Source organism: Passer domesticus, chromosome 17 (genome assembly GCF_036417665.1).
Source record: "Passer domesticus isolate bPasDom1 chromosome 17, bPasDom1.hap1, whole genome shotgun sequence".
In the NCBI taxonomy this organism is placed as follows: Eukaryota; Metazoa; Chordata; class Aves; order Passeriformes; family Passeridae; genus Passer; species Passer domesticus.
The window spans coordinates 11,086,744-11,101,923 of record NC_087490.1 but is presented as its reverse complement, the minus strand read 5'-3'; the positions used below and the strand labels follow the sequence as shown (position 1 = coordinate 11,101,923).

Below are 15,180 nucleotides of genomic sequence, written 5' to 3'. Positions count from 1 at the left end.
TGATAATGACTCTGCAAAGGAACTCAAGACCATAAAGCTTTGAAATCAAAAAGAAAAATGTATATAGTGTAAATCTGGAATAGTCCCAGCAGCCTGTCAGTCAAACTCCTCATTCCAAGGGCAAGGAACAGGAGGCCATCCTCGGGCTGGGCTTGGGACTGTCTGGAGTGTTGCCACCTTGAGGCAGGATGGGGAGAGTTTAGTTATGCGGGAAAAAGCACAAGAGTCCTTACATTTGGCATCTGCAGTTTGAAACAACATATATAAAATCTAGTTATGGGTTGGAGGGTTTTGTTGTGGTGGTTTTTTTTTTAACTGTAAACTTTACTATCTAGGGGAATGGTCTTTTTTCAATTCCACAGGTTAGCAGCTTGGGGTGGAGTCCTGTTAAACAGGCCCCTAATGAAAGCCATCCTGATCTCTGCTTCCAGAGCCTGGGATCAAAGCAATGGCTACACCCAGAGGGGCTGAGGACACACATACTGAAAGATTGCATTTGAAGGGCTGCTGTGGCTGAGCCTGGGATTTGCCACATTTCAGTTTAGGTCTGATCTCAGCTTTGCTGGAAGCAACCTTGTAGAGCCTCTCAATTATCCTTTCCAAAAGAAAAATCAGCAGTTACCTGATGAATTAAGAGTATGAGGAGCAGTTCAATAGCAGGTTTGTTAAATGAACACGATTATCAATTACAGGCAGAAGAGCTTAAGATTTGAATTGATAATCTCTTGACTTCCAAATTAAAGAGTAATTTGAGGGGATGTTTTTCTCTTAAGCCACAGTACTGTCAAACAAGCCTATACATAATGATTCTTGGAGTACTGCTCACAGAATTTGAGATGTATAATTAGAGGTTCACATCCTGGTGTTCACTGCCCACTGCACAGCAGCTCTGGCTCCCTGCCAGCTTTATCTCTTCTGTCCTGAAAAAATTCAGCTCTTTCTTCTATCTCCTGTTCCTAGTACAAGGTGAAAAAATATCATCTAGGAGAGAAAAGAGCAAGGGAAAGAAGCACACAGAGGCTCCAAAAAGTGATGGCAGGCTGAGAGATCTCAGGTCAGGCTGGATTTCTGAGCAGCTCCACACACATTTTATCATGATCCATTTCTGTTAACCACTTCCTAGGCATGGCCTGATCACACTGTCACTGTGTTCTCCAAGCAGGGACCCCCTTCAGCCAAGCCTGGGGCAGCCCAGCAGGTCCCAGCAGGACCTCAGTGACCCTGGCAGCCTCTCACCCTGTTTCCCAGCTGTCCCTCACTTCAGCTCACCACCCACTGGACATGGATTAACGGGCACCTGGAGCCCTGGCAGAGTCTCTCTCTGCTGGCAGGGGAAGCTTCAGTGTGCACCACTTCACCCTTGACTTCCCTGGATGTTTTTCCAGCAGAGCTCTGGAATGGGCAGTGTGGGATTAAGAGGCACTGCTTCCTCTCTGGCAGCAGATGTGACTCAGGCAGAGTGGAGATGCTGGGGGATTTTACAGCCTAAAGAAACATCTTCCTCTCCTGCTGCTTGCTCATGGAGCACAAGTGAATCCCCAAAGGATGACAAAGACAGTAACTAAGAAACAAGCTAGTGCCATCTCTGACAAGAGGAACAGACAACAGCAAGAAGGAGACAGAAGAATCAATTGCAGGGATGTAAGTTGGAAAAAAAAAATCCATCAATATGAGCTACAGGAGAACTATGCTTTGCTTAAAACCTTAAAAACATATCAGGTTACTGCAGCCCATGTATTAGTAAAATCCCCATTAGAATTAAGGTGACAATAGCATATATAATATCAGTTCCCTTTATTTAGAGGCCTAATAACCCAGACACTGTAAAGATTCTCATAGATTGAATTGTACAGCATTTCTATATGCTGTAATATTTTTTTTTTTCACATAGAAATGAAATTAACATCTGGAGGAAAAAACTACTTGTGCAGGGTCCCTGCCTCCCACTGCCCACCCTGGACAAGTTGGTTTGGTGCAGAGAGTGGGTCTTCGGGGCTTCTTGGTAAAACAAGAGCAGCAGGGAAGCAAACCTTGTCTCCTTGTCAGAGAGAGAGCTGCCCTCCAGGAATGAAGGCTGCACAGGCATCTTCCCTGCACCAGCAAAGGATTCCCCAAATCACAGCCCACCAAGCCCACCCCACACACTTTGGGAATGATGGAATGATGGGCTCCAGCTCTGAAATCATTCAGCAAATTCCTCGTTGATCTCCCCTGCAGAGTTTGCACCCACACTTCCCTTCACATATAAAATATTTTAACAATTTTCCAGAGAGGGAACAGGGAATGGGAAATGCTGGGACTATAATCACATCCTCTGTTGTCCAAAGCTGCCATTTTTATTTCTAACAAGTGAAGCACTGCCTTCCCCTGTGTGAGCTTCAGGTTATCCAGGCTGCCAGACTCCAGCCTTCAGCACGGCCCATGCTTTTCCATGATGTGGATTTAGCATGGATATTTGGAGCAGTGGAAGCAATGCAAACATGAACCACACAGCAGAGTATGAGAAATGCTCAGGAGGTGTGAATCAGAGCTGCAAATGACACCAGAGTTTTCTAGGCTGTGGTCTCCTCTCCAGCACAGCACCAGCAGGAAAAGGTGCAACTCCCCCACATCAGAGGAAAGAGGAAATGTCCTTTCTGTAAGAATGATTATCAAGCCTGTCCATTAAGAGGATAAAGCTACCTTGGGGAATTATTTTAACCCTCTGTGGCTGAATTGAGATCTGTGCTGAAGGTACATTATAGTGTTGACAACCAGAAACCAACCTCCAACGCCGAGGGACCGGCCCGCTGCTCCTGCCTAATCTTTATGCTTCTTATGAGGAAAAAATCCTTGGTTTGTAAAGCAGGATTTTTGGCAGAGCCTCAGGAAATCTGCCAGCCTCGCTAGCGGGTTAATTGTACCTAAAGACTGAGGCTTTGACTTGCATCCCAGTTAATCCCCCCGGAGCTCCCGGAGCTGGAAGCACGTATTCTTCTGCTGCCCACGGGAGACTATTATGATATCCCTGCTAACTGGGAGGGATGTGAATCCGAGCAGAAAGTCCTCACTCAAGTGGAGCTATTCCCGACATTCCCTGCATTTCAGAGCGAGGGTACAACAAACCGAGAGGCGCGTCCCGATCCCATCGCTCCGAGTGCCAGCAGAGGGCACAGAAGAACAAAGGGAAGCGAGCCCGGACCCGCACGGAGCTCTCCCCACGGCTCCTCGCCCAGCCCTTCCCCGGAGCCCCAGGGCCCCTGTGCAGGGCTCTGGGGCAGCCTCTGTGCCCAGCGCCAGTCCGGCCCTGCCGGAGCCTCTCAGCGGGGTCACAGCATCTCCTCCTCCTCCTCGCGGAGGGGTAAAGGTGCCCTGACACGACCCTTCCCCTGCGGCCCCTTCTGGGCTTCATCATTTGATATCAAAGAGCCGAAGTGCGAGGAGCCGCGGGAGGAGCTGTTGGCACACCACAAAATGTGTGCAGGACAGCCCGGGAGCCCCTCCGGCCCCAGTGCTGCAGGGCTGCCATGGAGAAAGGGGCTCGGGCACATCGTGTGTTTTAGTGGAATTCTATGGAATTAATCAGTATCCTTACACCTACCCAAGTCATCATTTTTAGTGATTCCTTGAAGCTTCAGTGAAAAAATTCCTTATACAAAGAAGCATTTTACTTCTAATTTTTATACAGTATTCCAATGCATTAACCTGTAGTATAAGCAAACTCCAGGTGGCTGAAAACACAGAGCACACAACAATTATTGAAAGAAAAATAATACCAGGTCCAAGAAAAGTGGGATGGGATATAACTTTGGTGAAAATCTTATGGTTTATTTATCTATCCAATTTATTTTAAGACCATTAATAATTTCCTAAAATGTCTCAACATAAAATATATCTAACAGTAACAATACAGAAAAATGTTATAAAAATTATAACCTTTCAGTCCTCTGAAGCCTCATCATCAGCCCATAATGAGGAAACCTTGATTTCCCTCATACTTGGCAATTAGGAAATGGAAGAAGACCTTCAACTACTCTCACATTACTAATCAACATTTGTACCAGCAATGCTGCAGCTCCCCTCTGGTCTGAAGGGTATCTGAAGGTGTCAAAGTCTTGCAACACCCCCACACATCTTGTACCTACACTCATGAGAACATCTGAAGAAATATATAGCTATGATTGCATCAAACCCCCAAAACATGCTGGTATTAATATATATATTTTAGGTAAAGGCACAAACTTGAAGGTAGTTGTGAAATAAAGTATATTATTGCAGTAAAGCTAACAACTACCATAAAATATTTAGGATTTTGGGTGGGATCACTCCAAAACAAGACAGCTCATTTTTAGTCTGGATGAGCTAAAGCAGAAGATGCTTATTGCAGAAACACAGTGTGACTACAGGGAGTTATTCTAAAACAGCTGTTCTGCTTGGTTTTTCCACATGGAGAATTCATCTTTAAATCCACCTGCAGACAGAGGCTTTGAGATGCCCGACTACACCAACACATCACTTCAATTTCACTTTCATGTCCTGACATCATGGAAATACATTCTCTTGGAGGTTGTATTTTTGTTGTAATGTTCATTCAAAGCAGATTTATTGCTGTTTATATCTGGACATGAACATGACTGTTTTTAGCAAAACTGTCCCAGTTTAACTTTTTTTTTTTTTAAGAGTTTGCCTGTGTTAGGCAAAGGACAAAGTTAAAGAGAGCTCAAACAGGAAGTTCAGCTCTAAAAATAGAACTGGTTCTACTTCCAAAATGGCAAGTCAGCGGACGTGCTAAACATAGGCAAGTGAGTGTTATAATATTTCATTTTTACTTCTAGGAGAAAAAAAAATTAAAAAGGCATAATGAGAGAGCATCAAATGCCTTCTTTTTATTTATTTTATTACACAGAAGCCCTAATCATGGTTCAAAGCTCACTCACCTGGCACTTCTGATGCACAGAGCCCCAGAGGAAACTTATGACAGAGGTGGAAGGCTATGTCCACTACAGCTTAGCCCAGCACTGGTTAGAGCTAAACAAGCACCAAAATAATATAAAAATAATATATGTATATGTATTCCTCCACCTTTCTGCAAGGGAGAAAGACAGCGTGAGTTTTCTGTTGGTTCAACTTCCTGAACCACCTCACTACGAGAAAGAGAAAAGCCTGTGCCAGCACACAGGAGGGGATGGGAGAGCAATGCCAGAAGTGAGGAGAGAAGGAAGAAAATGAGCAGGATGCCAATTTAGAGTTGCCTAATTGGTGTGGCAAAGAAAGCAAATTGTTGGCTGCAACAGGGAGCACAAGGAGCAGAGACACTTCCCCATGTCACATAACAGGCAGCAGCAGCAAAGCCAGAGGCCAGTTTAGATGACAGAGGGATGGTCTGGCACCAGAGCCTGGTGTTGGTATTAGAGGGAGAAGTTTCTATTTCCAGTCTATCAGGAACTCTGGGTAAGTTTTAACCTCTGTCTGCCCTGGGTCCTGGTTTCATGATACAAACTGTTCACCAATACTCAAGAAATTGATGAGGCTTAAATAATTTTTTTAAGCAGGGTCAGCTCCCTGCCTACTCCCCAGCACAGCTCCACAAAGATCAGGGGAAGGATGTGCAGGCAGCACTGGGGGAAAACCCACAGTGACACCAACCACAGCCCCAGCTCCCTCCTGCTATTACAGACTGCAGCTTTTCTTCTTAAACAATGAGCTGTTTAAGAGGCACAAAACCAGTGAGTGTTAAATGAAGCAACATCCTCTGACAGTCTGCAATACAACACTTTAATAGACAGAGATTTCCACTTTATTTATGCACTTCTCCACCTTAACACTGGTGGATGCCCAAGTCCCAAAGGGTTCCTTCAGAGCTGCTACAAACCACTTCAATTTTCAACAAATTAGAGCCCTCAGACTGTAGGAAAATCACTAATGGAACCTTCACTTGAAAAAAAAACCATTTAGAAACTTTGCTGTCTAGTTACTAATTTTAATTCTGCCCAGGAGAGAACACAGTGCAGCTCCACAACTTTGTAATTCTTCCTGGGCTAACGTGGAGGAGGTCAGAAATCACATCAGGCTGGCTGATTGACATTTGGGACTGCTGGTGTCCCACAAAGAAGGGACAGATTCCATGGGAAACAAAAAACCCCACCTGTAAAGTCCTACTGGTCCTGTTTACAGCAAAGTGTGCTGCTCTCTCTGTCACTATTGGTTCATGGCTGGGAAGAGTATCCTAAGAACATCTGCTCGAGTCTGGAAGGATTTACCTGCACTTCCTCACAAACTTCTATGGAATTAGGGGGTAAAACAAGTTCTGTACAGTACAGCACTCCTCAAGGAAAGAGGGATACAGAGAAAACAGGAGAGGTCGCTCAAGGGAAAAGAAAGAAAAAGGCACAAAGACAAAAGGATGAGCCAATAAACCTCCAGTGCTGTACTTTGGAAAGAGAAACCTGCTAGACAGAATTGGAATCAATCATTTCAATGAAATAGCACATTATATTTTATTTTATTTTCCTTTTATTGTCCAGATGTTTCCTCTTTGCAGTACTCAAATTTAAAAATAAATGCAGCAGCTAGGAGTCTGTCCAGTTCATACCAACAGTACTTATAAACCCCTCTGTTGACAGACCATTGGTTTGACTCCATCTGAGCTTACAGACTCATGGGAAATTATCATTTGCAGTGGTAATATTTATTTGCTGATTTTAGGCCTGACTTAGCACATTTCCCAGTTTAGAGCATGAAGCATGCTGACAGGCCCGACAGCATGACTGTGAGCAATTTGGAGCTTGACTTTAAAAACTAAGCATTTTTTAAAAATAGTGCAAGTTTTAAAAACAAGCTTTGGTCACAAAACAACATGACGGAGGAAACAATTTATTTTTATGGACTGGATCTCAAACACATGTTTCTGAATAACATCTGAGACAAATCAGTGGGGCCCTGATGAAAGTTGCTTTCTGATTCTCCATTTTTCCCTTTGGAAAGTTTGTAGGCAGGTACATAACCCAGCTCCCTGAAAACACAGGTTTTGTGGTTTTAGCCTCAGATCAATGGGAATAGCAGTGACATGTAATTATTTTACAGTCACTTGTGAGGAACATCCCAGTTCAGCCTCCTCCTGCAGGCAGCCATCCTTGTCTCCTGCTGCAAGGTGCTCTTGGCTCCCCTGCTCCTCTCAGCTGTCAGACACACGTAGGTCTCTTGTTGATCTGAGTCCCTTGATGAACTCAGGGTGTGACCTGCAGGGTGCAGAGGCTGAGGAACCCTCAGTTGGAATTCTCACAGCCTGAGGAACAGGTTCACAAGTTGGTATAAAATTACACAGACATTGGCCTTCCAAACTACGGATGTTTCTTTAACTCAGTTTTCTTAATATTCCAACAGTCCCACTCACATGAAAAGCAAAAAAGCAGAACTCAGAGTGCAAGCCAGGCACAGATCACCCAGTGAGGCACAAAACCCCAGTGAGAAATAAGAGAAATCTTGCAATGAATGGAAATATTTCATCCAAGTACCTCCCCTCCCATGAGATCAGTGATGACTCCTCTCCCCTAGAAGAGCCTGGTCCAGTGTGTTTTGAAAAATGCATTATTTGGGTCCCAGAGCAGAGCACAGACCTCACTGCTTCCTCCTTGTCCCTCCACACAAGACCCCTGGAGACACAGCAGTTAATGACTCCTGACTCAGCTCTTCTGCTCTTCCCAACGTGGCATTCCCATTCACAGGACAAATCCCCACACCAGGGGAGAACCATACATCTTAATCAAGACTTAGATGCAAGTCTGGGGGCAGACTTTTGCACTTCCTTTGAGCAGCCAGTTTAATTTTGGGAAGTGCTCCTTACAACAGAGCCTCTCTAATGAGCCTCCCTCCTAACTCCTCTCAGTCTCCAATTTCACAACTTCCTTGAAACAAATGGAGCGTTGCTCTATAGAAAAAGCAACACTGGGTCCCTATTCAGCAGAAATGATGGAAAGTTTTCTGAGCTGCAGTGTGTGGCTGCTTTGTCCTTCTTTTGTATCTACAAGGCTAATTTTCTTTCACAGGATGGAGAACTGTACATTGATTAAGACAAAATTTCCCCTACTTGCCCGCAGACCACACTACGAGCCTCTCGACTTGCTTTGTAGTTGGATGTGAATTCAACCATGATACAATTTTCAGAACAGATCATTTTGAGAGGAGCAGCAAACACGCAGGAGGAATGAAGCAAAAAATCACTAGGAAGCAGCTACTCAGGGACACTTCTCTGATTTGCTTTCAGCTTTTTTGAGTAGCTGCTAACAAAAAGCTGAAGGTTTGCACAGCCAGCTGGGGGACCATTGTGCAGACACACCACAAGAAATGTATGCTAATGCAAAAGGAGTGTTTTACACAGTCCCTGCCCTCCCTCTGCCTTTACCCACCTGACCTGCAGTCACCACCAGCACCACAATTTTCTCTTCCATGGAAACACTGCTTGTGATTCTTGATTCAGTACTGAATGAAATGTGCACATGTGTATGTGTACACATCTATAAACCTGTGTACAGTTTTTAATAGGTATATAAAACATTTTATAGAGCCAGAATAATTATTACCTACAATGTTTATATTTCTTTCTATTCCTTTTTCAATATCATCTGCTTCCAGAAGCATGGGCTGGGGGGGGGAGGGTTTCTTGTCCCTCTGTGAAGTACCTGGCATGCATATTCCCATTTTAACTGGAATTTCCTGGGGACTACAGCAGTGTGTGTATTTAAGAGAACAAAAATGGCTGGATGAAAGATGCAGAGCCTCACGTAGCTTATGGCTGTTAGGTACATTTGATGGGCAGTAATCCTTTCTGTCCCAACTGAATTTAAATTATTTACATCAGCCTGCTGACATTAACTAGTCAGGGAACTTGTTCCTCCCCACCACAGTCTCTGCACAAAGAGGCCATGGCTTCCTACATTCACTACATCATTTACAGTTTACAGGAAAACTAGAAACTGAGACTCCCCAAATTCTGATTTTAGCAGATCATTTCACTTTTCTGCCAGGTTCCCACCTAGGAGAACAAGACTACACTTTTTACTGTGCACCACCACGCTGCAGAATTGCAGTTCCTCCTAGAATGAGGAAAATGTTGTAATACCAAACTTCACAAATCTTGCTTAAGGCTCTCCCCTGTGGGAAAAAAAAACAATCTAAACAGCAGAGAAATACTCCTTTGCAGGCCTGATTTCATCCACTGATGTTAGTGAAAGTTCAGATCCTCACTTCAGTGCACTGTGATGCACTTAGTGAATAAACCATGAGCAGATGTGTAACAGCACACAGCATCTCCTCCAGAAATTGTCAGCAGCATGAGGGAAGGCTGACCTGCACTTGCAGTGCCAAGCCCCCCTGCACTTACAGGACTTTTCCCTTGAAAATATCAGGGATTTAATGATGTAACTTATTCTATTATCTTGCTCCACTGACACCATGATTATAAACTCAGAGTTGAGGCAGAGACCTTCACACATATTTCTTTAAACAGTCAATTTGCAACTGAAATTTTTGGCTCAGCTCCTGTTCTTTTGGTGTTTCTAATGAGAAGGCAAATCCCAGCAATAATCAAGTATTTCTTCAGCTACTCCCACCAAAGAAAGCAACAGGATATGTAGAGCCATGGTTTTCCTTTCACCCTTTGTCTTGAGATCAAAGCCTGCTGCCAGGTCTTTAGGGATTTGACAGAATCACAGGAATCAAATATTGAAATGATCTATTAGGTCACATCTTGTGCATCACCTCCTTGGGCAGATGAAGATTGGTCTTTACAACAGTTACTGGAGCTTGCTTGTATTTGCTCTTTACTGCCATACCTCAATGCACAAATTGTATCACAATTAAAGCTTTGCTGCTTTCAACTTTTCTTGGATTCTTTATACATCAAAGACTTTCAATGCAGTTTGTGAACACAGCAACCAAATATTTCCTACACTTATGAGCATCAGGGCCCAGTCCAGTCCACAGCATCAAATTTTAACAGCAAACTGCATGACTGATGACACATCCTCTGCTGCTCTTACACTTTTTTTTTTTAATTCTATAAATAAACCCGTAGTGAGTTAGTTAAATAAAATCAATCAGAGAGTTGATGTCAGTTGTTAGACCACCCCATGAATAGTCTAAGTCCTGTACTTGCACTGTTCCCACTGATACAATGCCTGGCTGGGCACGGTGAATTCCATAGGACAATGCTGCTGATCCTACAGAAGTGACCGCTGTGGTCACAACTTTAACCTCTTCAGCCCAGAGATCACAATAACCCAAAGTCTCTTTTCTTTCTTACAATCCTCAGCATGTTTGAAATCTCCCCTTTTGCCACCTGCTGGGATTGCAAGCTCCACTTTGGGGGTTCACAACAAATTCCTACCCTGGCACGCAAAGCTACAGCAGCCCAGAGAGGGAAGAGGTGGTGCACATCACAGTCCCAGCACCACTTCCATTCATTTAGTTTTTTATTTACTTTACTTAGGTGTGGGTGCAAAAGCTGGGATTCAATAGCCTTAGACTGTGGGCCTGTGGCAAGCAAACTGAAATAGCTCAGCTAAAAATTAGAAATAAATGCAAATACATCCAGACTGGCCAGTACTGTTTAGAGAGGGACACTGTGCTCGTGCAAGGTCTGCACCCCTACCCACAGAGCTCCTGGGCAGACTGGGACAACCCAGGGAGACAAAGGCAGTGCAGAGTCACGGGGGCAGGCACTGCAGAAGCCACAGAAAAGCAGATACTCCTCTAAATTCAACCCATGGTGACCCAAGAAAACCTCTAAAAAAAACCCAATAAAAAGAAGTAATCAGAGAAAGAGCAAGGAGCTGAGTGATAGACTGAGGCACACATCCATGAGCACTTCCTCTTTCTCTCTCCCTTACATGGTTCACAGCTTCCCAAAGTATGCAGAGCTGCCAGCTTCAGGTTGTGTGACGTCCATGAAGGACAATATAAAGACAAAATTCAAACAAATGACAAAATGGAATGCTTTGGTTTTCTCACATCAAACACAAACAAATGACTGCTTTCAGTCCTTGAATTCAGGAGTGGCAGAGGCTGGAGAGGGTCCACAGTGACCAGGGAAGCCCTGGCTTTCAGCAGGCAGTCACCTTTCTCCTTGCTCAGCCCCAGGGGAGCAGTTCCCCTTGCTCTGCAGAGCACCTGGCATAAAACTCTCCCACAGGTGAGAGTGGAGCTGACAATCTGGGAAAATACACTTTTGCTGTTCTGCCCATCTATGACAGGCACCCCTGCAGAAATGCCACCAAGGTTTTTGTGCAGATGTGACAGATGTTTAAGGACACTCTAAGAGAGCCAATGACCCTCAATCAAATTTTAAATCAGCTTATGAAGAGGTGACAGTGACATTCTGCCCTTCAGAATTAGCAATCAAATCTACCTTATGCAATGAAATTACAAAGCTTAAGAGTTATTAAATTACAACAGAGCTTTACATCTTTCAAGAGTTGTCTCAAGCTCCTGAGCAGGCCAGGAATTCCTTTCCACTTCTCCATTTGTATTCTTGGCTCACAGCCATTTCAGAGATGAGACATTTCCAACTGCTGAAATTAGTCCATCAGCTCAGGTTTTACAGACACCCAGGATAAGGTTTGGATGGAGGTGGGAGTCTGCCTCTGGAAAGTAAAGCTACTGTAGGGCAGTGTTTCATGCACACACATTGCACATGGGTGCACTCGTGTCAGAAACAGGAGGTCATGAACATCACCAAACTGAATTACAGCTGGTTGCTGCATTTTTTTAAGCCAGGAAAACAGAAAAATCCATCAAGCAATGTCAATGTTTCTTTGGAAGTCTGACAAAAGACTAAAAAATAGACACTTAAGCTCAAGTAAACAAAAAAAACATACAACCCGTCCTTTTTTAATTCTCATTATTGCCACAGAGCAGAGTTTTCAAAGGGAGATTTAAAAGCTTTTGTTATTTCCCTGTGACTTCTAGGTTCTCCCCTGTGAAGATGGTACAACAGTCACATTAGAAATAGAAAGTAAGAATTCAGCAGAGTTTGGGACCAAAGGCTCATTAACTTCCCATGGAATTTATGTGCTTTGGAACAAGCCAGCACCATGTCCTTAAAGGGTTCTGTAACAAATGTGCTTCCCCTGATTCAGAGAAGAAAAGAGAAGAAATGAGAGGCTTAAAAAGCACCAGCAAACTATGATGATGAGCACTTAAAAAGCCAACAACATTTTCCAGACTGTGTTCTCTCTCTATTGACTCCCACACACAATCAGATGCAGAGTTTTGATCATTCCATTTCACATTCACCAAACATCCTTCCCTCCCCAGGTTCAGCAAAGGATTGAATAAGTTTTCAAAATACCACGCATTGGAAATGCAAACCTGGGGGTTCAGGAAGATCTGAGGGATCTGCTATGACATATCAACATGTCCAGTGACAGGAGATGTTAATAAAACAAGACTTTTTATGTCCTTTATTTGAACATTAGTGAGTGTAGCACATGCAACATAAAACTAGAAAAAAATATCAGCAATAACATGCTCTAAGAAGATGCTCACTAGTGTTTCCAGAAATAATGAGTAGATAATTTTAAAATTTGGCATGCAGACAGGAATTCCCCCATGTGCTCTCAGTGTCAATGTGGCTGTTCCACCCAGCACAAATTCCACAGCGAGAAAAACGATTTGCCACAAGACCTGTGAATTTTCAGGTACAATTTACAGTTCATTTCCCAGATATTTTAGATCTTTTGAATCAAAGTTTCCACCTGTGATGCCAAAAGTCATCAGCTGTATTATAAAAAGGGCAGGTGACAATGTTCTGGAGCACATTATGGGCTCAGCACAAAGGGATTTTGCCCAAACATGATGTAAAAGCAGCCATGAGGTGATATCTGGCCAAGAGCAGGCTCAGGGATTGCTGATCCAGCTGTGAGCAGGCACGCTCTTACATTCAGCTTAATGTCAAAGTTAATGACAAATGTTATTTCTGCTCTATTGTTTCATAAATGTAATTTTATTTATAAATATCCTCCCGCTTTGCTGGCCATGTACACAGGAATCTCCACCCCCTAATACTTCAAAGGACATCAGTCTTGAGGAAATGCAACTCCCACACTTTGACTGTTATACAGGAAAAACACTGTTGTTATGCAACACTACGCTGTTCCAAAACATCTCAACGTCAGCCCCTCAGCTCCAGCAGCCTCAGAGACAGAAATGGAGTTTATCAGCCATGGAACAAGTTCAGAAAACTGCAAGAGGGTCCACATAATTACAGGGTTTGTGCACAAGGCTCCCCCACAGCAAAAAGGGGTTTCTTTCTGCAAATGTGCACATGCAGGTATTTAGGAAATCCATAAAATTTAGGAGTTTATTTTCTAATTTAATGCAGACTGACCACCAAATAACACTTCCCACCCTACTTCCCAAACATTTTCTGCCAGATATTCAGGGCTTTTTTCCTGAGCTTATAAGTGGTCATAAATTAAGCAACATTGCTGAGTTGTTTGTGAAGGAAGGTTATCAGAGATAACCCCTCTCTCACTGATAACCCCAAGTGAGCAGAAATGAGGCACAAGTTCCTCTCCTTTGTTTTTCTTAGCTACATCTTTTCCAGACTTGATATTCCTATTGACTATAAAACTCAAAGAGTAATTTTTAAAAACACTTCTTTTTAAGGATGCAGCATTTGAGCTAATTTTAAAGATAAACTGATGCCACAAGACAGGTAAATAAAGTGAGCTAATTCTAACTAGCAGGAATGCAGTTAAAATCTCCAAGAAGAACTGCAAGCAATACAGCCAACAGCCAGCTTGTTCCACAGTGATGACTTCATGGAGTGCAGGATCACTATTCAGTAACAATTTCATACAGCAATAAATAACACACCCATCTTCAGTAAAAACAGATTTCAAAGAAACATACAGCATAATCTCCTACTCAAGATGTAGCTTTTCTTAAAGTTAAAAAAACATTAATTTTGCAAAGATTGCTAGGAAACATTTGATGACAGTCACCACTTCTCTGGTTTGTGTCTCATCAAAAGCCAGGCAGTTTGCAAGGCTTTGTGCTCAGCCTCTCTTTACAACCTCCCCTCAAAGCACCAACCTGGCCTGACACTGATAAATACTGTGGGGAGAGCACAGGCAAAAGGTGATACAGCTCCAGTCACACCTTTTACAAACAGATGCTCTACAACAGATTAAAAAAAAAAAAAAATAGGAACTCAATCAATAGAGCTGCTGCTTTCCAGGATCACAAAAGTGCTTGTAGGACACCTGTTAAGGGCAAAAGCATTCCCTCCCTTCCAAATGGCCAATTATCCAGCACGAGATCGGAGTCCGGTCAGCACAACTACTAATTAGGGTTCTCCCAGCCTTTTTAATTTACAAATTGCTTCTCCATGCCTTCTCCCAGATTCTGAGAGTTATCACAAATGTCTACAAACACAACTGGACAAGTATTTAAAAGCAATTCTGTTCTGTATAGAGTTAATCCAGTGCATTCAAAATAACTCACCCACTAATAGCTTCACATCTCTAACGGTGAAATCCGGGTCAGGCATTCTGTAATTAGCAAAGAAAGCAAAGTTAAATACTGTCAAGATAAGTATGGGTACACTCTCGTTACCATAATAAAGGAGAAATAAATGTATGGTGCTCTTTGTCCATAGTGCAGGAAGTGGAATCAAGCAAGGCCCCTCTGAAGTGTGGACAGTGCAGGTTTTAATGACACACATGACATCTTAGCATTGGCAAGTGCACAACAGTTTTTCTACTCACAATGAAAGAGATGAGATGTCTTTTTGAGCACTTTTTATCAGCACCAGAGTGGGAGAGAAGGGAAGGGGCTGGGAGTGATTTCAATAAAATCCTAAATGTTTATAGCTTGTTAAGCAACTCATGATGCCTCATGTCTGTTCCCCAAGGTGAGCATTATCACACCTGCCAAACTGAGGCACAGAGCAGTAAAACAACCTGCTCAAAGCCACATCATCACAGCTTGGAATCATGGCTTGGAAACAAAATATATTTTAAAAAATTTAAAACAAAATAAAGCCCCTTTGTTTTAATGACTGTTCCAAACCTCTTTGTCTGGCAGAAGACATCCCGGCTGTATTTGGTGGGTTGGGAAATTGTTCAATTCAATTTGGGCTAATTCAGAACTAAATTAAATGGTAGCATAATTGGTTCAGGGATGTTGATGCATTTACAG

General features: G+C 43.1%; 1 protein-coding gene across 4 annotated transcripts in view; it reads right to left on the bottom strand.

Annotated features, from left to right (window-relative positions):
- KDM2B (lysine demethylase 2B) overlaps positions 1–15,180 on the bottom strand; it is a 110,980-nt gene that overhangs the window by 82,165 nt on the left and 13,635 nt on the right. For all 4 annotated transcript variants that reach the window (XM_064392504.1, XM_064392501.1, XM_064392502.1 and 1 more), the window contains one exon: positions 14,485–14,531. In XM_064392504.1, the coding sequence (XP_064248574.1) occupies positions 14,485–14,531 (47 nt within the window). The remainder of the gene's footprint in view (positions 1–14,484; positions 14,532–15,180) is intronic.